The 23,311-nt window shown below is 40.7% G+C and overlaps 1 protein-coding gene across 3 annotated transcripts; it reads left to right on the top strand.

The window, feature by feature from the left end:
• Positions 1-24: 24 nt before the first annotated feature.
• On the top strand, positions 25-22,279 carry npepps (aminopeptidase puromycin sensitive). 3 transcript variants are annotated; one of them, XM_026358755.1, is made up of 23 exons: positions 25-358; positions 2,591-2,675; positions 2,883-2,960; positions 3,091-3,212; positions 5,661-5,768; positions 8,185-8,385; positions 8,879-8,975; positions 9,069-9,102; positions 10,973-11,087; positions 11,792-11,956; positions 12,490-12,594; positions 12,680-12,740; positions 12,820-12,929; positions 13,715-13,778; positions 13,906-14,045; positions 15,707-15,841; positions 17,166-17,385; positions 17,609-17,751; positions 18,307-18,363; positions 18,495-18,602; positions 19,046-19,201; positions 19,444-19,491; positions 20,276-22,279. In XM_026358755.1, the coding sequence occupies exons 1-23, from the start codon at positions 56-58 to the stop codon at positions 20,420-20,422; spliced, it is 2,802 nt and encodes a 933-aa protein (XP_026214540.1). In that variant the 5' UTR covers positions 25-55; the 3' UTR covers positions 20,423-22,279. The 3 variants fall into 3 exon arrangements, with proteins under 3 accessions (XP_026214540.1, XP_026214541.1, XP_026214542.1); XM_026358756.1 differs by having other exon boundaries at positions 302-358; positions 3,057-3,212; XM_026358757.1 differs by lacking the exons at positions 25-358; positions 2,591-2,675 and having other exon boundaries at positions 3,062-3,212.
• The last annotated feature ends 1,032 nt before the right edge of the window (positions 22,280-23,311 follow it).

Here is a 23,311-nt window from a genome sequence, read left to right as displayed (position 1 = left end):
TGCTCGCGGTGCGGGGAGCGGAGAGTAGCTGGCGGTGCTGAGAGGGATCCGGTGGATGTTGCTGTTCTTGGGCCGCAAGGTTCCGCTGTCATTCGTACACAGAGTCACTACCTGCTGTCCACCATCACTGTCGAGGCCCATTTTGGTCAGCTCTGCATTAATAAAACTAAGAGCGATACGTAGCGTTGCACACACCACCTTCTTCGTTAGCGCAGCCGGTCACAACACAAGAACCATGCCCGAAAGGAGGCCCTTCGTACGGTTACCAACTGACGTTTACCCCGTCAACTATGGGTTATGTCTGAAGCCCGATCTGATCGACTTCACTTTCGAGGGCAAGTTGGAGGCACTGATAGAGGTATGTTGTACCCAGAACAGCTGGTTAAGTGCACGGATACATTTGTATATGCATGGCGAGGATCTTGTTATGTAATATACCGAGCTAATGTTCCAGCTAATGTGCTGTATTCGACTGATAACGGAAAATTGTTAGCCGCTAGTCTTGTAGCATTAGTTAGCTTAGCTGCTGTTAGCTGGTGGGTGCTAACTAGCGATCAGATTCTGTTGGGCTCACACTGACACTGGAGACCCTTGAGTGAATAAATAACCACTGGATGTTTGTGTCGTTATCCTCAAGCTAACTGAAGCTGGCTAGCACAACAGTCCCGTAGCAGACTTGCAGTCTCATGTTAGCTTAGCCAACTGTCTCATTAGCCCGCTAACAGCGCTTGGCAGTGAGCTCAATGTGTTTTTAAGAGCAGTGTGATAGTTGCCTGAACACTAATCTTTTGCAACACCGATGCATTACTATTACACACTATTAATTGGTTAGTTGTAAGTCACTGATCACATGTAGTAACGTGTATTTAACGTTCCGTAATGTTTGCTAAATCATGGTAACAACATGTCGCCCCCTCCCTCCCTGCCTCACTCATTCATTTAAGTTAAGTGTTTTATATAAAAACACGTTAAAACTGCTCTGGTCGTAAAATGACAGGTAGAGGGTCTATTTACATGGTATGTCATTATCGACTCAGCTCTAGTTAAAGTTAAACTATACTTTAAACGGGCTTTTGGTTACATTCGAGGAATGTAAACTCCACATTGTCAGTGCTAGTTAGCTTTAAGTTGGCTGGTGGTTTTAGTGCAGCGATACTCACTTAAACACGTATTATCGTTTTTTCACAATCACTATTAGTAATAATGTTTTTAAATCTACTTATTTTGTACTATTACTATCACTTTTTTTGCGTGCATAGTTTTTCTCCTTCCTCTAATAACAAGTTTGCTAAACTCATCTTCCAATGTAAAATCCGGCAGGTGAAGCCAGAGCAATGTGTCAGTTTAAAGGAGTTTGGATCAGGTTTGATTACAGTTTTGTTAAGTGTCTGGTTAAAATTGTATAACAGTCCAGACTCAAGTTTTCATATTGAGTATGCAGGATCTAGTGGATCAGTTTCCTACTTAGTGAAAACAACATATATTAAACAGTAACAGCAGCTCGCTTCACATTTATGTCAGAAATAGCATTTATGATAACAATGTGCAAATTGCACGACTGTGTACACACAGAAACCTGTCAGCTGAGTGTCCTAACACCTTTGCCTGGTTGTAAACACATTATCACAGCAGTGAAGAAAAAACATATTATTGTAAATTCGCAAATGTTAGCTTTGCTTTGTTTATGTGACACCTTCCCATATTATGATATAAACTGCTTCACTATCAAGAACAAATAATAGAATAATACGCTGACAGAAACTGCTTGGAACATGAGTACATTTTGAAATATAAGGCTGAAATAATAATGTTTTATTTGACAAAAACAGACACTTTATACAGAAATAAAACCAAGGGAAGGTGTAAATCGTCTAATTTGAAAAGCCGATGTTTTGCATTTCTCTAAAAAGAAACGGTGCTGAAAACATCAAACATTCACACAAACTGTATTGATAGAACCCCAAACATATTTTTAATACATTCAGAGACACTGTTAATCATTTAAATGTTTGCGGGTTTTAAGGTGACTCCTAGAACTTTGAAGTCCCCCTGGGTAGGTTTAGTAATACACTGTTTACATGCAGTTTCAACAAAGTTGTGCTAAAATACAGTACACCAGGAGAAACCCGAGCAACTTGGCACTTTGCCATTTGCTGGGCATGTTTTATAATTACTGTCTCAACTAGCAGCAGTGTCGAACCATCAGTGTCACAAACTGTGAATGTCACTATTACTGCCCTCTCTGCATGGCATCCAGTGCCGCTGTGTTTTGGCTTGAATAAGTTGGGCATTCACATGCACTGTTTTCTTCCTTTCTTTGTTTTCCATCACTTTCAGTTTTTCTTACTGTTGCTGGTTCTTTCTCTATGAGCAGCTTTGGCTTCGGCCTCTGTAGGTTTGCAGCATGTATCAGCAACAACACACATACAAACCTCCAGCTCCTTTACGTCCTCAATTACAAGTGTGGGTGATAGTTTAATATTCGCATTACCTAAACTTAATCTTTTCCCAGACACATTGGTATATGAAACTGTGGCACAGCTGAGATTATTGCAGTATAATTTATGTTGTTTTATGTCAATATTTGCAGGTTACACAATCCACAAATCAGATTGTGATGAACTGTGCTGACATTGACATCATCACAGCTTCCTTTGTACCACAGGGAAGTGAAGGTGAGGGTTAGACTTTGTCAGCCTTTCTCTCTGTGTCTTTCTGTATTAATGACATTAAATGTAAATGGAAATATAATTTGTTACTGTCTTATTCTATCTGATCTCTATTTTGGATAACACGATTTAAGTCCTTAATGGATCATTGTTTGAGTGCTCTGGCACTCAACCTGCTTTTTCCTTCCCTTTTATCCTTTTTATCCTTTTTAGAAATCAACGCTACAGGATTCAACTATCAAAATGAGGACGAGAAAGTCACCCTGTCATTTCCTAGTGCTTTACAAAAAGGTAAGAAGGGACTTCACTTAGCTCTGCTGTTGGTTGTCCCTGCTTTCGAGAAATCTTATCATCACTGCTGTTGATTTTCCCCCCTTTTGCTGAAAGAACAGTGCAACTCTCTCTGTGCACGCCTCCCCAGGCTCCGGCACGTTGAAGATCGACTTTGTTGGGGAGCTGAACGACAAAATGAAAGGATTCTATAGAAGTAAATATACAACCCCTGCTGGAGAGGTCCGCTACGCTGCTGTCACACAGTTTGAGGTTAGTTGATGGCCTCAGAGGGAACTGGGATGTTTTCTTCTGGAAAAGTTGAGTTGTGTATTGCTTAACCTGTGTTTTGCCTGTGTTGCAACTTAGGGTGTGAAAGTCATGTGACTTTTGTTAGCATGTTTTAAAAATGCTGCTCTGTGTGTGTGTGTGTGTGTGTGTGTGTTTACATGTGTTTCTGAGAAAGCTAAACCAGGTCAGACTAATCTGGACCCTGAATGGGGGCTTTCATCAGAAACTGAACCCCGGCAGGATTTAACTCTGCTAAACCTTCACAGGTTGAGACAGAGGATCTCCAGGTAGTCACATGCACGTATAGGTTTAGACATGATCTCGCCCCTATTTACCAACATCAGGCCGTCGTCTCACACCTATTAATGTATTTTTGAAATGTATGATGGGTATGATGGACTGCTTATTTCCACTGTAATCTCTTTTGGTAGATGTTTTTTCCTTTTATCTTCTTTAAAAGGCTGTAAACAGCTAACAGGTAAGCTGCTGTCATAGCTGCTGTGTTTACTGCCATAAAACAATCCTCTGCCACTTCCACGAGGGAGTAAGAGGTTTCTGTTGATTGTTATAGTTTCCTTATGGCCCAGAACCAAGTGTTTAGTTGCCAGGTACTCATCTGCTACCAGTGGCCTGCAACCACACTAATCTGTTTTCTGCAGGTTTTTCATTAAACTCACTGAATTAAGTTTGCTCAAAAACAACCATCAGAAGGTTTTGAAGCTTATCATCAGCATCTGTAACATCAGCTCTAACTTGTTTTTTGTACGTGGTTGTGAGCTGTCAGGACACGTTACACATTACTGACCTACTCATGTGACCATCTAAAGCTGCCACATCCTTTTTTGTAGTGCTCCAGTCGGCACCATCAGACGTGTAGCAAAAAGTGTCGCTGCTGCTGCTGCAATAGTTAAGAAGCTAATTCAGTCAGAACAGACAGCAACCGTGAACTCCTGCTTCACCTTGACTTTGATAGTGTAGCCACCTGTTCCTCCTGGCTGCATGTTGATGTGTCCTTGGACAAGCAACAGTAGTGTCAGTACATTTACTTGTTACTGTAGTAGCTGTGTTTTTGCAGATATGTCTGTCTTTTTGCCCCAACAGAAGACAAGCAGTTAAAATATTAATGTACATTTATCAGATAGGTCTAACAGATGAAAATGCAATTTTAAGTTGGACTTTTTTAAAGTGTTGGATTGTGTTTAAGACAGCATCACTGACAGCTGTAAAAATGAGAATAAGAGTGGTTAGTTTGTCATTTCCACAGTCAGTCAGGTTGATGTTTGCTCCACCACAAATGAAAAAAGGAGAAATGGTTGTTTATTGAGATTATTTAGTAAGAAGTTCTCTATTCTTTTATTCTTTTATTATGAAGTTCTATTTGCCCTTGACAGTATGAAAGTAATGGGTATGTTACTGAGTAACTACTGGTATAACTTCAGGAAGGAAGTAAACATTGGATTTTTTTTTCAGAGTAACCTCCTGACTCATTAATTAGCTGACCTTATTAGTTTTACTACACACACTTGCTGCACGCGATGTGTATGTTCCAAGAATAAGCCTTCATTGCACTGAAGCTCAGACAACGTAACACAAACGCTGCTGGAAGCTGTAACGACTTACATTGACCAGTCACTCGACACGACACCTTTGTTGAGTGAGCCTATAACTGTAGCTTGGAAAAATAGTCTGCGGCTGCGTTCTAAGGCTGCTTAGTAGATACAAATCATTGGCTGTTTATTTAAAGGAAATTCTACAGATGCCACAACTAAATTTGACGTCTACCCAGTACGTGAGCTTTGACGACCAGCTCACAGGGCGTGTAACCCAGCTGAGATAAAAATCCTCGGCTGTAGTGCTGCCTGGGACTGCTCACAATCAAAACGACAGTCTGTCTGCTTGACTCTGAAAAGGAAAATGAAGGTGAAAATCAAAGGAATTTTGTTTGGGTTGGGGTACATTTCAGTCTGTCAGTCTCTTAAATAATTTGAGCACCTTAAATCTATTAATGTGAAAGCAATTGTGTCCTTAATCACACAGCAGAACCAAAAGTAGGTTTTATAATAAGCATAAAATCAGACTACAGCCCCAGCTCCTTGTTTTTCCTCTGATTTATTCTTATTCCTTTTTTTATTTTTGCCCCTTTCTTCCTTTATGTTATATATTTTTCCAGATTATATCCAGTGTGTAAACAGCTGCTTTCTACAGTCCTCTGTTCCTGTGTGTCTCAGTGCTTTGTGTGTTTTGCCTTCAGAGCCTGGCAGATAAAATCAAACAAGAGCGGGCAGGTGAAATGTGCTCATGACTAGTGGAGGCACATTTAAGTGCTGGGTGTGAACTGCAGTCCTGCTCAGCTGGATCTAAGCACACAGTCTGGACTTATCTGGACTCACCGCACTGGGTCTCACTTTGTGTCCTTTCTCTCTACTCCAGGCTACAGATGCTCGCAGAGCTTTCCCGTGTTGGGATGAGCCAGCTATCAAAGCCACCTTTGACATCACCCTGATAGTTCCCAAGGACCGAGTAGCCTTGTCAAACATGGTACGTGTCATATGTTCACTGCTCCCTCTGAGAAAGTCCAGACCCCAGACTGGCTCAGTCACTTTCTCCTTCCAAGTTTCTTTTATGTGGATGTGTTTTCCCCCTCCTTTCTCCTCCCTCTCTTTTCTCTGGGCTTACATAACAGAGCGACTGGGCGACAGTCGCTGCACGTTCTGCCTCTGGCTAATGTTGTGTTTAACTACACGTGCAGTGTAACCACTGTACGTCTACACCGAGGTCGGTCATCAGAAGGAGAAGTCCTCTAAATGTCTTGTTTATCGTGCACACTCTGTCTTCAGCAGCTTTGAGTGGAAGTGTCTAAATTGTAGCAGAAACATCATCTGGTTTGGATTATTTCTAACACCACCCCTCCAGGCTAATTTAGTTTATCTGGGCAGTGAGGATAAAGCTATGGCTCTTTCTGCCAACTGACCTAATATGAATGACATAAATGCAGTCTGTCACGTGTTGATATCAGTGTATTTTAATGTTTATTCAAAATGGGACAGCACCTCAGTATAGGAGACAAATCACCGAATAACCATAGATAACAAATGGTGTAATTGTAAAAGACAAAGTGCAGATCATCACAAAAAGACTGAGGGCCCTGTTAAGACTGATGCTGGTCCAGTTTTTTACCTTTTGTGTGCACATACCTGTTAAATTTCATTGCCTCAGCAAGTATACTGTGACCTTTTAAAGTCCACTGACAGACAATACTGCATTAGGTTGAGTACACATGCTGCTTTGTGGATACTTTGTGGTAACATGAGGTTTTACACATTCAGGTGGCCATAGAAAGTGTTCACGTCATGCTGCCTTTGAGTGAACATTTCATACAGGAAATGTCACTAATTGTAGCAGTGCTACATTTGGGTTCCTCCTCACTGAGTCACACATGAGCAGCAGCCAACATCCATAACAGCATGTTTTTCCTAGTTCGCACTTCTGCAGCTTTTTAACTCAGCTTTTTAATGTGCGAGTTAGTCCATCCAACTTTTGTACACAAACAGGATATCTCAACAACCACTGGCCAGATTGTCAAACGGCTTTTGTGTTGTTGTCAACAAATCCCATGAAAAGACCAAATGCAACAATAGATGTTTCCTACTAACAAGTACTGTGAGTGTGTATCTCTTTCCTCTGTTCCACAGGGCCCCATTGTTGTTCCAAAACTATTAAAACACACCAGTGAGGCCCACTGTTGCACTGAATGAACATGTTCATTCATTACCATGAACACGCACACACCAGCAGTTTATTTTGACTCAGTCCCACATTCACCGTCCTGCTGCCACAAATACACACCAGAGCCCAGTTAGTCACTGTGCAGCCCCCGGGCCACATGTGACCTGCAGAGCTGCAGCTGGTGGTCCAAGATGGTCTCGGTAATAGATAGATATTACATGTGCAGTTTCTACTAGTCAGTGTGCACTCAAGCAGCCAGGTTAGAGCAGATCAGTGGATATGTCGTAGCTACTTTTAACAGGACAATCCGCCTGAATACAGATAAGCTGTGGAACTGAATTATTTAGACTTCTAAATGCTGTTGTCTGTTCTCTTCAATTTACCACAGCAACCTAGACATATTTTAGAGGGCATTGTCCTAACTTGCTATTAATTCATCTCATCAACATCTCATTATAATCGTCACAACATATATTATGGTCCTGTGTATGTCGTTACAGTTGGGGAGCAACCAAAGGATTCAGCTGATAAATGTTCACAAAAAGGAGTTTTTGTTAGAAGAATCGTTGACAAACCTATGTAATTATGTGTACAGTACAAAAATAATTATTTAGGGTGTAGTTAATCTCTAAATATATGAGGAGCCACTGCTCCATGTAATGATCTGTGATCTGAGACTTTCTGTGTGCAGCCTTTTGAAGACACCCTGCTATGGTGTAAAGCTGTCTCTTTAAGACACCTCTACACTCCAGTGTTCATTTTGTTCATTTTACACAGGTACTGCCTCCCTGAACATGGATAAACTAAGGGGATCTTTAACTAAGTTTGATTGTAAATGATTGTGGTCACAGATTCACTGTCTATTATAAATGGAACATTTCAGTTGGAGCATTAAAACGTATGACTCGTTGGGCCGTGCCACCAAAAGCTGACCACCTTCTTCTGATTCTAACACGATCATTGGGCCAAAGTTTCTGTTTGTACAAAATTTTAAAAGCTAATGGAAACAAACTGAAGAGGTTTATCATTTGGATTTTAATGACTCCTTTTCAGCCCCATTAAAGCAAAAGCATCATCGGTTTGTTTGTTCTGCCAGACATCACACTTGGTCATGAATATTTTAGCCTCTAGCAGCTGCTGGTGAGGCATCAGACTTAGTGTTAGCCCACAGACACAGCTACTGTAAAAGGGGATGGTGTCTTATGATGTCTCCATTTCCTCTCTGCAGAATGTCATTGATCAAAAGCCATATCCAGAGGATGAAAACCTTGTGGAAGTCAAGTTTGCCACCACACCCATCATGTCCACATACCTTGTAGCTTTTGTCATCGGTGAATACGACTATGTGGAGAGCCAGTCATCAGATGGTGTAACGGTACGCGTCTACACCCCCGTCGGGAAAGCAGAACAAGGGAAATTTGCACTGGAGGTGAGCATGTTGTTGAAACACTGTCAAAAAGGAAACCACAGTTTAACTCACCGACCACAGGAGTGGATTAACTAAAAACCTTCACCTCTGCAACAACAACTTGACTGGGGTAGTAGTAGACGTAGTAATAGTAGTAGTTGTTGTACGTCGTGTGTTATTTATACTTAGATTTTTTTTTTTTTTTTTTTTATTGAAGGAAGTTTTTTTGTTTTTGTGCTGGTGTGGTTCGTTTCCCTTCTTTCTTTTTGTGCAGAGAGCAAAAAATAAATTTACCTCAGGGATTAATGAAGTTTTTTTTTCTTGCATCTTAAATCAAGACGTATTCAATCACATCCAGCATTCATGTGGTGATCTGTCTGAGCCGTTGAATCTCTTTTACTGTCTCTCTCTTTTTACTGATTATAAAAGCAGAACTTGGCTCACTGCATTGTTACAACATTAAATCACTTAAATACTGTTTTATGTTTTTTTCTGTTATATTTCTTTTCTGCAGGTTGCAACTAAGACCTTACCTTTCTACAAAGACTACTTCAGTGTTCCTTATCCGTTGCCTAAAATTGATCTCATAGCTATTGCTGATTTTGCTGCTGGTGAGTACTTTTCAATCCTACCCTCAGTAATTTAACACGTCTCCACTCATGTTTACCAGGAGAGTAAAACACATGCTTGTTCCTTCCATTTAGGTGCCATGGAGAACTGGGGCCTTGTAACCTACAGGTAAATGTATTTGTCCTTTCTAACTACTGATTTTAAAATGTTTTTATGTCTGTAGGGCATCAGCGTATGCGTAATCATATATTATGATTTTTTTAAATATTTTATCTTGTTTTTATCATGGTTAATCATCCAATACTGACCTACCCAGTTATGGTATCAGTGTGTACTGGTGTGATGCCAACCACCTTGTGTTAAATGGGAGGAACACATGGCAGATGGTGTTCAATCCCAGCTCTGTGGGGGCCAGTGACTATATATAATCAGTCTTTTGCACAGGTCACCATCAGTCAGCTGTATAAACACTGATGCACCGTGGGATGTATTTTATTTGGGATACTTGCTGTTTCGGAGGCGTAGAATTAAAACAAAATCATAGTATTTTACAATATTTTTGAAGTAACTACTGTATATAAATGACAGTATGAGAGTAGTTAAATTAGATTTTAAGTAGCTAATTTTCTTCACACCATGTTGTATCTCTTGACTGTTTACTGTCATTCATCTGGATCCTTGTCCTTATCAGGGTGGCACAGTGGTGTAGTGGTTAGAAGAACCCAGGTTTGAATCTACAGTTGGAGTTTGCTTGTACTCCAGCTTCATCCAGTAGCAGTTAGGCTCACGTTTCTACCATGATGGTGTTTGTTTGTCAGAGTCTTCCTACATGTGAGCTTGCTTGTTGTTGTTATGATGGTATGTTCCCTTCATGGGGAGGAATTAAAATAGTGTACAGTGTGGCACTGAGCTCCCAAATTGGCCAGTTGATTAAATCTGACATGAAAATCTCTGGTGATAAAAACAGTTTTCTGAAGGAGAGAAGCACCATATAATACCAGAAAGCACGGTGATAATGTCTCATAATGTTTGGTGTTGTGTTGAGCCGATCAGCTGATACTCTTGGTGACTTGGTATTAATCTGTGTCCTTATCTTGTGCTTTTGTACATTCATTACTGTCCAGGAGATTTCCCCATGTGGGCAAATAAGTTGTTATCTTATCATATTCATCAGGGTCAAGCTGGACAATGTCCAGAAGCAGTAAGACAATGATGAAATCAAAGAGACAACAGTTGAACCCAATCAGCTATTACATTATCTTGAAGTAAGGTCAAAAGTTAGTGCATCTGGATTGCCACTTCATTGCGCAATCAACTGAGATCACAAAGCTGCTGCAAGAACAGTTGATCAAAGCTGAACAGAAAAATGAGGGACAAGAGACAACAAAATATCTTCTAAAAAATGTATTTACTTTTTCTTCAACAGTAATTAAAGTCAAAACTATGATAAAAAATACAGTGTGTGTATATATCAGTACAAAGTGTATATATGTATATACACACTTTGTACTGATATATACACACACACACGATATGCAGAGATTTGTGGCAGAAATTGGTTTGTGTGTACGTCCCCAACAAATAGAAAACAGTGTTTATGCATATGCTCGGTGGAGGATGTAAACATGTTAATATACATAGAAAATGAAGGTTTTTAAGGACAGTGACGAATGGTCTTTACAAAGTTTAAAAAAGGAAAAAGTAGTTTTCCTTAAAATCGGAGTAATAAAACCTGCATTTTTCATCTTGTTGGAGTGTTTTGGGTTGACAGCACTGATGACTTTTTAATTGCTTTGTGGTTACTTCGATGCGCTGCCACCTGTTAGGTATCCAGTTGGCATGTGAATAGCATACAGCAGCAGGCTCCGGCCATCTACCATCCGCAGCCATCTGCATGCAGTTTTCTTAATAAACAGCCCAGCAGCAGATGTGGACTCTGAATGTTTGATGGAAAGAAACCCGCTGGTCTTCAGACGACGTGTCGACCTTCTTCTGTCTCCTGTCTTTGCCTTTACCTCGCTTTTCTGTTCTTTTCCAGGGAAACGGCACTGCTCATCGACCCAAAGAACTCCTGCTCGTCCTCCAGGCAGTGGGTGGCACTGGTGGTTGGACATGAGCTCGCCCACCAGTGGTTCGGGAACTTGGTCACCATGGTAACTTGGCATAACCCAAAGCACAACAACATAGATAATTTTTCCTTCTCCTCAGTTCAGTTTGTTACAGTAAAGGGGAAGAAATGCACACACACACACACACACACACACTACCCTCACATTGTTTATAAGGAAATAATGTCACCCAGTGCAGCGCTGTGATCTCAGACAACAGCAAAGATTTATGGCACGGATGAATCAGCTAAATCAGGTTCACCATTGACATTACAATGACTAGAGACAATTTATTGTTGGTTTCGTAGATAATAAAAAGAATTCACTGCTCTTATCATTTAAATCAATGTTTGATTGACAAAATGCTATACAGTGTTATCTGAAGGGTGTGTACCGAATCTCCAAAATAATGCCGAGCACGGATGTCCTCAAAAAAGGGAATGAAGTCCAAAACAAAGTCAGGATACACTGCTTTACTACAAGTTAAATGGTTTGTGGGAATTCATTTCCCTTTTTTGTGTTTATGGGTTGCCTGCCATGCATTAGGATTTCATCGCATTGTTGTCAGATTCAAAAGGCTCATTAATCAAATGTTGTCACTGAAGCCATCCATTATCCCTCAGAAAACACCATTTTTTAAACTTTATTATAAACATCACTCAGTGTTCGTATTTCTTCAGGGAACTGTTGTAAAAGTCTTAACGGACAAATGTATTTCATCGATTTTCTGTGTGTGCTATTTTATACAGGAGTGGTGGACCCATCTGTGGCTTAATGAGGGGTTTGCTTCCTGGATCGAGTACCTATGCGTGGACCACTGCTTCCCTGAATACGACATCTGGACCCAGTTTGTCTCAGCCGACTACACCCGCGCTCTGGACCTGGACGCACTGGACAGCAGCCATCCCATAGAGGTGGGCTGTGAATTAACAAAACTGAAAGCTGCAGGCTCATGTAGTCTGTTGGAAATAATGTTTTTATTTGTGCCGAGTAGTTGTTGTTATGATCTGTTGTTATGATCAACAGGATACAGTCTCCTCTCTGAGGCTGGAGATTTGTAGTGTAATGATGGGCAGCAAAATGGACATGAGTGTTGATTTAGGAAATAGTCTATAGGCTCCTCTGAAAGTATCACAGGGGTAATTAATTAAGATCAAAAGATTATAATAAAAAAAAAATTAGCATGAAAGCCGTCTATGTGAAAGAGAAAAGGAATCAGAGTCAGGGCGCATTCTGGACATAACCAGTACAACAATTTGGAGAGTGTGGAAAAAGAAACAAACCACTAGTGTTCTGAGCAACATACACACAACTCCTCAACATTTATTTATTTTACTTGCTCTTTAGTGGCTTTATATACACTGTAATAAGTTGTGTTAACACCTGGAAAGTTGCCCTCAGACTCTATTAGCGCCTGATTTCTGTCTTTTTCCAACATCTGCTCCAGGTGAATGTGGGCCATCCATCAGAGGTAGATGAAATCTTTGACGCCATCTCCTACAGCAAAGGAGCCTCAGTGATCCGCATGTTGCACAACTACATAGGAGACGAGGTTGGAAACTGTCTTAACCCTCAGATTGTGTTGTGTTCATGTTCATATTTTATTCACTAACTTATTCCCAACTCTTTCTTTATAGGACTTTAGGAAAGGAATGAACGCCTATCTTTTGAAGTTCCAACATAAAAATGCATCAACAGGTGAGAACATGCAGGAACCATTTATCTCAGGGTGATTAAATTGGTTTGTATTTCTCTGACTCCCAGCTCTCCTCCACAGAGGACCTATGGGACTGTCTGGAACAGGCCAGTGGCAAACCCATAGCTGCAGTGATGGGTTCGTGGACCAAGCAAATGGGCTTCCCGATTATTGTAGTGGATCAGGAACAGGTGAATTACAGTTATTACAGGCTGTTTATTCAGCCACCAGATTGTGTTGGTGCCTGACATTTTGTTCAGTTACAAAAATCTGTAATTTACAGAATTCAGTACCGAGCTTTGCATGAGCTTGCAAAATTGGACCCATGCAGTGCTCCAGTTTTAAACAAACTTTTTACACCACAGAGGCTGCTTGATGTCTGAAACCATTAAAGCAGCTTCATTGATGCAGCTTCATGAGGTATTTTTTGTATATATCACAGGCTACATGGTTTGTGATGTTCAAATTAAATCTAAGATAAAACAAAGGGAACCTAAGGAAGCACAAAATACAGTTTTTACATGATGTTTGTACTGAAGCAGAGCAGTAATCCAGCACCAAATGTACCTGTGTGAAAAAGTGTTTGTTACCGAGTTCACTAAACTGCTTCAGTGAATATTCAGTTCAGCTGCTCTAAACACACCCAGGCCTGTTTCTGTGTCTGCTCCACCCCGTCTCCCATATTTAAACATTTCACTCCCCTGGGCATGACTCATATCACAAACAGGTTCGGTTATTTTTAGCGGCAGTGATTGGTTGACAAACACTTTATCTGGTTTTCAGTCAAGAAAAGAACGAGTGCAGTTTCAAAGACAAACAACTAGTCCGAACGTTTAAAATGCAACCAAACCCCTCACAAGTAATTGAACACAGTGGAATAATTTAATAAATCTTTCTATAGCCCATCAAATTGACCTATTTAAGTTTAATTAATTTACTACTACTTTACCTATTCTAATCAGGATTTCATTTATAGCAAGGTGACGACCGCATCCTCACGATTTCTCAGAAGAAGTTCTGTGCGAGCGGACCACACAATGGTGAGTGTGTCAGAATCTGTTCTGTTCTACAAGCGGTTTTGCTGGTTCCAGGTGAACATTTGCTGCTTGGGTTCTTTTCAGCTATAAATAAACTGGTCGGGGTTGTGGTTTCTCATCTTTCTGGCAGGTGAAGATTGCCCCACCTGGATGGTCCCTATTAGTATTTGTACCAGCGAGGACCCTAAATGCAGCAAGCTCAAGGTTCTGCTGGACAGACCCGAGACAACCATCACCCTGAGTGGCGTCGGTCCGGACCAGTGGGTCAAGGTGAGACGTTCAACATGAATTATTATTAAATACTTAAATTTGACTTAAAATGTGACAGAAATGTAAAATTTGTGAACTTAATAGATTAACAGGGTATAAATAATGTGCTATGTGGTGTTAGAAGTTTGCAGTAATAAAGCAAAGGCAGAGTTTCTACCAAGTGCTCTGTCCTTCAAGTTATTAAACCATTATAATTCTATATTGTATTGGGACCAGGCAATTTGGAAACGACATGCTGTCATAATGTGGCTCCAAAAATCAGTGTTTCCATCCTGAATGGAAAATGTTTAATGTTGAAAACAGGACACTGAGGTTTCTAGTTTCTTGCTCCCGTGATGTTGAGAGTGTCGGGTTATGTTGCAAAGCATGGGGCTGAATCAGTGAATCATAAGAGGAGCCGTTTGTTCAGTGTTTTATTAAAAGTGAAAACATGGAGTTTCTGTCTGTCAGCTGAGAGGACGAGCAGCAGAGGTCAGAGTGGTCAGCACGGACTCATCCACACTGCTTAGACAGAGGAGGCGAGAACATGAATGGACTTGTTAAATATCATGTGGATGTACCTTGCTAATTAATTCAGTTTTGGTGCCTTTAATTAAAACTCCACAGGAAGTAAACAAATGGACTGGCCTTTACACAGCTCATAAGGATCTACACACATTGTACTGTAGGCTGCGTTGTGTTGTATCGTCTGTGATATACAAAGATGATTCCTCCCCCTGGTAAGAATTTGTGAAAAACACGATAATGACAGTTTAGCTAAAATGATGACACCGTAACATGGACATGGTGGAAGGCCGAGCCAAACCAAAGTGAGGATGGATTCATGTGAGGAAAAAATGGATGACAGACACTGCTGTGAAGGAAATATCCCATTCGTTATACTGTTATTTTAGTTTAGTGTTTTTTACTGTTTGTTTTTGGAATATTATTTCTGATCAGTGATCCTGTTTGCTCAGCTTGGAGAGTGTATGATGATGTGTCTTATGGTAAAAATAGTATTGTACTGTATATAGTATGCTATTGTCATATCGACACTTCACAACACTTCTCAACACACTATCATTATAGCACAAATACTGTAAAATATTGTGATATCATTTTTTAGTCTATATTGCCCCAGGGAGGGTGTTTTTGAGCTTTCCTGGTTTAGTCTGGTTAAAGCAAGCTCTCGTTTATAGCACGTCTGAGTATAGAATTTGCACTAGGATGTGGACCAAAAATAAACACACTGAGATGCTTTAAGGATGTGGTCTCAGTCTGGTCTCGAAGGATCACTGAAGCAGTTTGTTTGTGGTGGGAACGAGATCTGGCCCACATCAGCAGGTTCCAGGCACTAAACTTGTTTTAACGTTATTGTAACATCAAAACTGCTGTAAAATAAAACTCAACTTTGGTGGAGCACAGACGGTTTTAGCTGTAACTTCCAGCCCTAGGTGGCTCCATGTTCTTTGTTATTATTCACAAAGAAACGCACAAGGTCCCTTTGAGGATGTAGCATCTCGTGTGAATAAATCTTACTGGAAGTGTCACTAAACAAAACCATAGACTTTATATAAAGGGAAAGTGGACCGGGGCCTTCACGCTCTCAGACTGAGAGGTAAAAATAGCAAAACTACATTTTTTCCCACATCCTGACCCAGTTGTGTCCCTGCTGTTTACAGATCAACCCCGGCACTGTGGGCTTCTATCGTATCCAGTACAGCTCGTCCATGCTGGAGAGTCTGCTACCAGGTATCCGAGACCTCAGCCTACAGCCTGTGGACCGACTTGGCCTGCAGAATGACCTCTTCTCACTGGTGAGACACAAACATGGACATGGACACACAGCCTTACTGCTGGCCTATGGTCATTTCCTTGTTTTTATTCATGACATAATATAATCTGTTGCAAGTATCTAGACTCTCCAAAAGTCAGTTTCAAAAGGAAGCCCACTCCCTACCACTGTAAATAAATACATGTTGCAGAATAGAAGAGAGCAGGAAGACTGGAAAAACAAAGTGACTTCTTAATTGTGGAGACAGGAAGGTAGTGAAACAGGTACACATTCCACTTGTTGAATGAAACTGTTGACAGAAAAGATTCCTAATGTTACCGGCTATAGGTAGCTGACTGTGACTGATGACAACAGAGTTGTACTGAGTCCCGTCCAGAGTTGCATTATTTTTTCACTGAGATCTTGTTTTGATGATGGGAGAGTCAAGCCACTGCTTAAAGTCTTCTCCAGCACATCCCAAAGATTCTCAATGGGGTTAAGGTCTGGACTCTGTGGTGGTCAATGTCTGAAAATGATGTGTCCTGCTGCCTAAACCACCCTTTCACAATTTGAGCCTGATGAATCCTGACATTGTCATTTTGAAATATGTCTGTGCCATCAGTCCAATGAATAATAACCTGGTCATTCAGTATATCCAGGTAGTCAGCTGACCTCATTCTTTCAGTTCATAACGTTGCTGAACCTCGACCTGACCAACTGCAGCAACCCCAGATCATAGCACTGCCCCCACAGGCTTTTGCAGTAGGCACTAGTCATGATGGGTGCATCACTTCACCCACCTCTCTCCTTCCCCTGATGGGCCCATCACTCTGGAACAGAGTGAAACTGAAACGTTTTATGTGAATCTTGCAAAATAAGCAAATTTTTATGAGTGAATTATTGCTCACCGAGTGGAATATAAAAAGTCTTTAATTGCTTCACTTTTAGTTTCATCATTGCAGGAAAACCTTTCTGTAAATGTGAACAGAAAAACAAAAACACCGCTGTGACACAAACTCGCGTCATATGAAGTTCTACTCAAAATACAACAAAGAACATCACACAGTGGGATTTAAAGACATTTTGTTATTTATGGCTGCTAATTCAAATGAATCATTTTATTAGGCTAATTCATTATGAGAAAAACCTTTTGCAAAAAAACATACAGTCCTAATAGTCGGTGGAGATGTTGTCACTCTGGCATGTGTTCAAGCTGATCTGTTCTAGCTTTATTAAAGCTCTAAACCTTCACACCTCTATTTCTTCAGGGCAATGATTTTATTTTAAAGTAATTCAGTAACTTTATAGCGTCAGACATTTGTGAGCTGTGCGCTTTTGTGCATTTCTGACCAGTTTCGTGGCTTCAGTCTCGTGCAGGAATGATCAGCACGGTGGAGGTGCTGAAGCTGATGGAGGCGTTCGTCAATGAGCCGAACTACACTGTGTGGAGCGACCTCAGCTGCAACCTGGGAGTGCTGTCCTCGCTGCTGTCCCACACTGAGTTCCACGAGGAGATCCAAGAGTTTATTCGAGACCTCTTCACCCCCATTGGCCTGCAGCTAGGCTGGGACAGCAAACCAGGGGAGGGTGAGGAGTTTTTTTTATACATTTTAAATTTAAGAAATATCTTACAGTGACAAAGAAATGTGAACCATAAAATGTTTAATTCAGTTATCATCTGAAAATCATGTGTTGTTATGATCATATGAAACAAAATGAAGGCAGTGAAAAGTGTGAGTGCGTCTCTGATCCCAGTAAAACGCACACGGGATGGGAAGGAAATTAACTGCTCAGTTGATTTGTTTGACAGGTCACCTGGACGCCCTGTTGAGAGGTCTGGTTCTGGGGAAGCTGGGAAAGGCAGGACACAAACCCACACTGGAAGAGGCCCGGCGGAGATTCAAAGAGCATGTGGAGGGAAAGCAGATCCTGCCTGCAGACCTCAGGAGCCCAGTAAGTAGAAAATAAAGTTTGAATGATCGGTTTTCTAATGAACATGTTCTGCAGTTTAATAGATTCATATCAGACTTTATAAAACCAATGTTGTTTCTTCACCCTCGTTTTCTTTCATGCCACTGTGCAGTGGCAACTCTGGTTGGGCAACTTCCCCATTGTACCAGCATGAAACCTACCATAAAATAATTTTTGTCAAGTAACCAAGAACAGCGTCCTATTAAAACCTAATTATGGTTTTAATTTTTTAAAGATTACTTCTTGGGTTTTAAATTGGCCATAACAGCCATAGGCTGCAAAAACAGATTACTAATCAAAAAATACAAAAAGGTATAAACTGGTTTATGATTTTAGTTTCTTAATTGGAAGAAGATACAGATGTTTGTTAATGCACCTGCACTGATTGGTTCATTTCAACACTGACAAGTTTTGTCTTTTCTGCTAAACACAGGACTCTCACTACAAAATGATTAGAAAATTACAATGGTTTAAAACGATCAAGTTGTAGGAAACTATTTTTTTTAATAGGGATGTTGAACTGTGTTCATGTTTCAGGTGTATTTAACAGTGCTGAAGCATGGAGACAGTACCACGTTGGACACGATGCTGAAGGTAAGACAGCAGCTGTCGGACAGACTGCGGCAGCTCATAAACTCATCGTAAAACAAGCCTGTCTGTGTTTATACCTGTAATCATATCTTTCTCTCTCTCATGTCTGTTTTCTTTGTCTCTGGCCCTTTTAGCTCCACAAACAGGCAGACATGCAGGAGGAGAAGAATCGTATCGAGCGAGTGCTGGGCGCCATCTCAGCCCCCGACCTCATCCAGAAAGTCCTCAACTTCGCCCTCTCGGTACACATGACCACGTTACCACATGTTGCAAGTGTGGTTTAGTTTTTTCACAGTGACAGAGGAAATGAAACGGATGCTATTTTTATTCAGCCAGTTGATAACAAAACTAAAAAAGACACAGAAAAAATTCAGTTTATTACAGCAGAAAACCATCAACCCTTTAGTGTCGAGATTCATTTCTTATAGACAAAAAAGGTTTATTGACAAATAGTTTCAGCTCTATTTGTAGCCATGGCCTGAAGAATGATGAAATCTTGTTTTTAAATCACTAACAAGTTGGTACAAACCTTCCCGTTGAATGAACTGTAGCCTTTTCACTCTGTGGTGAATGTGAAAGTCCAGACTCAGCTGGTCCTGATCAGCACCTCACTGTCTGGTGGGAAATCCCTCTGTCACTTCACTGCAGTTAACTTCTCTTTCTTCTGTGTCTCTGCCCCAAACAGGAAGAGGTTCGTCCTCAGGACACGGTGTCAGTAATCGGAGGTGTTGCAGGAAGCAGTAAACAGGGCCGGAAAGCAGCCTGGAAGTTTGTCAGGGACAACTGGGAGGAGCTTTACAACCGCTACCAGGGCGGCTTCCTCATATCACGGCTCATCAAGGTGAAAAATAAAACAAACACAAATAAAAGCCACCGTCTCCTAAGGTTGTGTGTTAGTGTTGTAACATATTAACATCTTTCTGTACCTTTATGAAGACTGATGACATATGTCACATTTGTCATAGTGATATTTTAAAGTAATGTGGCTGTAATATCTATGAACGATGTTCAGAAACTGCTTTAAGAAGAGATGTTTGTCTCTTTGTGTTCGACTCACTTCTTTCTTTTCGCTCGTCTTTGCAGCTCACAGTTGATGGATTCGCTATTGATAAAATGGCTGCTGAAGTGAAGGTGAGAGCTCTTCGCAGACCTTGAATGGTGGCTGAAGACTGAAACGATCAGAGTTCCTGTTGTCTCAGCTGCATTATGTCATTTTAACCACGAGGAGGCAGAAAGACGTCGGTGATGAACCAGCAGCTCATTCATTTTCTTCATCATGTTTAATGCAGATTTAACAGGAAACAAATTCTTATTCTCTTCAAAATGTGAGCAAAAGTATCAGCAACACCACATATGAGGAGGCTCCATTTCTCCACCTCTATGTTAATGTTTCCTATTTATTAGTTTTTCACTGCAGCTCTTAAAGTTAAAGTCAGAAGTTGGTCATCAGTATCTCACTAAAGCTGCAAAAGGCCAAATGTAGCATGAGATGTGAAATCAGCCGACCCAGGACGTCAACAACTGCTGCTGTGTTCATAACTGCTCATAGATGCACAGCAAGTACAGTGACCTTCTCTGATTGGTCAGAAGGGGGCGCCTTGCTCATTAACCTCAATAACCTTAATGTAAATAGCTCAGCAAAATAAGTTATGGAGCCTAAATCTACTAAATACAAATACATGGTAAAAGTTTCATACTGTAGTTTTCAGTAAAAATACTTAAACTTCTGTTTATATGAATACTTTATAAATACTTTATTGGTCGTCTTGGTGTTCACCATCACAAGGAATGAAGTGTGTGTTACAGATAAATAGAAATCAGTATTATCAGTAATTTAAGTATTATTGTAAATGGAGGGAACTGTGAGTATGAACAGGATGTAAGTTAAACTGAAACCTTCTCTCCGTTGCTGCAGAGCTTCTTTGAGAGTCACCCGGCGCCGGCGGCCGAGCGTACGGTGCAGCAGTGCTGTGAGAACATCCTCCTCAATGCCGCCTGGCTCAAGCGCGACGCAGACGACATCCACCGGTATCTACTGCAGCGCAAAGCTCCCCCAGTCTGAGCTGCCTCACCCCCTCCCCAGCCGCCTCCTCCAGCTCCCTACTACCCTCCTCCCTCCAGCGCGGACCTCCCAGCATCATAGCTGCTTTGGCCCCCACCCTCCTCACTACAGACCGGAGCGGGAGACCAGAGCGTACTTACAGCAGGCTTCATTTCTCTCCAGAACCTGTACGAAACCAGAAGGCGCAGCCAAGAATTCCACAAAGTGTTGGAAACACACAGAGACTCTTTGTACATTAACGAAGCAAAATCCGTTGTAGTGAGACCAGGAATGTAGTTGTTACCCCCATTCTGTCCACAAGCAGACGACACATCCACCTGTCATTAGTTATCGTTGGAAATCTGATCCTCAGCGAAGCCACAGTGCCCCACGCCCCTCGTTCTGACCCTGCTGACCTGCTGCACCCCCCCCCCCCCACCATAACAGAGAAAACTGTGAATCCGCCTCCTTTTTCCTCCCTTCAACCACTGTTTGTTTCCTGCTGCAGCTCAATTTTTAATGCATGAAGTGTGATTTTGTTTTTTTTTCTGCATTTGCTGCTTTATTGTTTTCTGTAAAACAACAAAAGAATTTTACCATTTTGTTTTATTTCCTCCCTCTCAGTTTGTCCACACACACATACACACAAAGCACCTGGGCAGAATGGGGATAATAACAGCAGTAGTGTGTGTTGTAGTTTCCAACAGCACTGATTCTCCATCGCTAATAAATGGTTAGGACGAGGCAAGCGACGCTAGCATGGTACTACATTGTAAACTATATAATGCAAGCATTTTTCTTTTTCTTTATTTTTTTGTTCCTTTAAAAGAATTAAATGGAAAAATTCATGGTTACGTGTTGTCACTGCCCCGAAAATCTTTCAAACTCTGTTCAGTCAGAGTTTGTATAGTTTGAATCCTCAACAAAGGGCGAGTTAGCGCCCTGTCTCTAGATCTTCCACCCTCAAGGAAATGAAGATATCAGCGTGTTTTGTTTTTTTTCTATTTTATATAAGACATCAGATGCAGTGATTTATTTAAATTTATTTACTGTGTGGAAAGGAGGGGAGGTTAAAAAAAAAAAAAAAAAAGATCACAACACTACTTTTTGGGGCCTTTTCATTGTGAAGTAACATCAGGAAAAAACGCCTCTTCGTAGGGTTGAGAGTCCGGCGAGGCCCGTCCGAACTTTGTGGACGTGACAGATCAACTTTGACTCCGCTGTCGAGCTTGGAAGCCTTAAAGTCGGTCGACTGGTTTGCAGTACATGTTAAAACACTGAAGTGGTGATGATAGGTGACTTCCACATAACGTCAAATGTATCTAACGTGACAGATTATGCAGACTTGTTGAACGAGTTTTATCTCCATAGAATTTAGTTTGATTTGACCAACCTGTTGTCGAGACTCTTCCCCTCGTCCCCTTTCCTTTTCTTTTTTTTTTTTCTTGTTTAAAACTACCGTTGATGTTCATTAAAGTGACAAAGGATTATAAAAAACAAATTATGTGAAATTAGTACACGTTGATTTTGATGAGTGAGGTGAGAGTGTGCATGGCTGGAAGCAGAGTTGTAATCTCACGTATAAATCAGGAAGCGATCATGTCGGATTATAAACAGCTGAATTATTCCTACAAAGAATAAAGTTGGTCACAGAGGGATGTTGATTCAATTCTGTAAAAAGGCAGCGTTTAATGTTTTATTGTCTTTTTTTTTAATGATTTTTAGTTCAAGATGTGGGATGTCTTTGTGCTTCTGACTTTGAAAAAAAAAAAAAAAGGAGGAAAAGCTGTCACAGTGTCACAGGACAGCTTTTAATTTAGTGATGCCAGGGCAAACATAAATATGCAGTACAATAAAGTAACACTTGATGATACAGTATCTGTCGCTACACAACATTTCTCAGCTGTAACTGTCTAAAACGTGTCTTTCTTAATTTTTCTGCTGGTCCACAGTGAAACATACAGTGGTTTGTTTGGATCTTTGAACCGGGTTTGTAATTTGTCTGGATCACAAGCGAGCCATTTTAGGATGAACAACATACATGAAGTGACTGATTTGTAAAGAATTAACTCATATTAGTAATTTTAGATTTTTAGGGGGTGTGTCGGATAATCTTTATGATCTTATCAAACTTTCACTGCCTGACTTTAAACCTGAGGCAAGTTTGACACCATAACACAGTCAGTTAAATGGTTATTTGCAGAATCCACTTCATGAAATTAAGTCTAATTATTTAAACATCACTAACATCACTTGTGGTCTGAACAGAGTTACAGTGGTACAGTTATCTAAATGTGGGAAGATGCATAATATCAGATGTTTGTATATGAATCTATGAGGAAAGAGCAAGCTGGGATTGTTCCTAACACATGAACAGGGTCATGGCTCCAATTCTTCATGCTTGTTGCCTTTCTTTAAAACATTAGTTAACTTTCTGATTAACACATCAATCTTTAAAAAAAACAAACTAGCTGGATGAGAATTAATACGATTATTTTATCCTGAAGAACATGGTTCGATGTCTAAGCTGCTGATGTGGGACCTAAGGTTGTCAGTGTTGCAGTTTACAGTCTGTTTGGTAATATACACACAGAAAGTGTTACACAAAGAAGGAATACTAAGGGGAAGCAACATGAGGGTTCACTTTGTTGTTGAATTTAATTGCTAAATAAGGAGGTTTAAGCTACAATATTTAGCTTCCTCCTACTCAGTGCTTTTCTATACTATATACAATAAATTATCATAAATAAGAATCTAAAAAATTCCAGTAAATCACAGAAAATTATTATTTAACTTAAAAAAGGAGAAAGTGCACAGGTCAGCTTTAAATAAACACACCACCACGAGTGCACTTACCAGATGCCACCAGCAGGTGTCACCAACAGATGGCGGCAGTGAGTCATAGGAAAA

The sequence above is a fragment of the Anabas testudineus genome, chromosome 1 (genome assembly GCF_900324465.2).
Source record: "Anabas testudineus chromosome 1, fAnaTes1.2, whole genome shotgun sequence".
In the NCBI taxonomy this organism is placed as follows: domain Eukaryota; kingdom Metazoa; phylum Chordata; class Actinopteri; order Anabantiformes; family Anabantidae; genus Anabas; species Anabas testudineus.
Note: the sequence above shows the minus strand (reverse complement) of the source record. Positions and strands in the feature narration are given on the sequence as shown.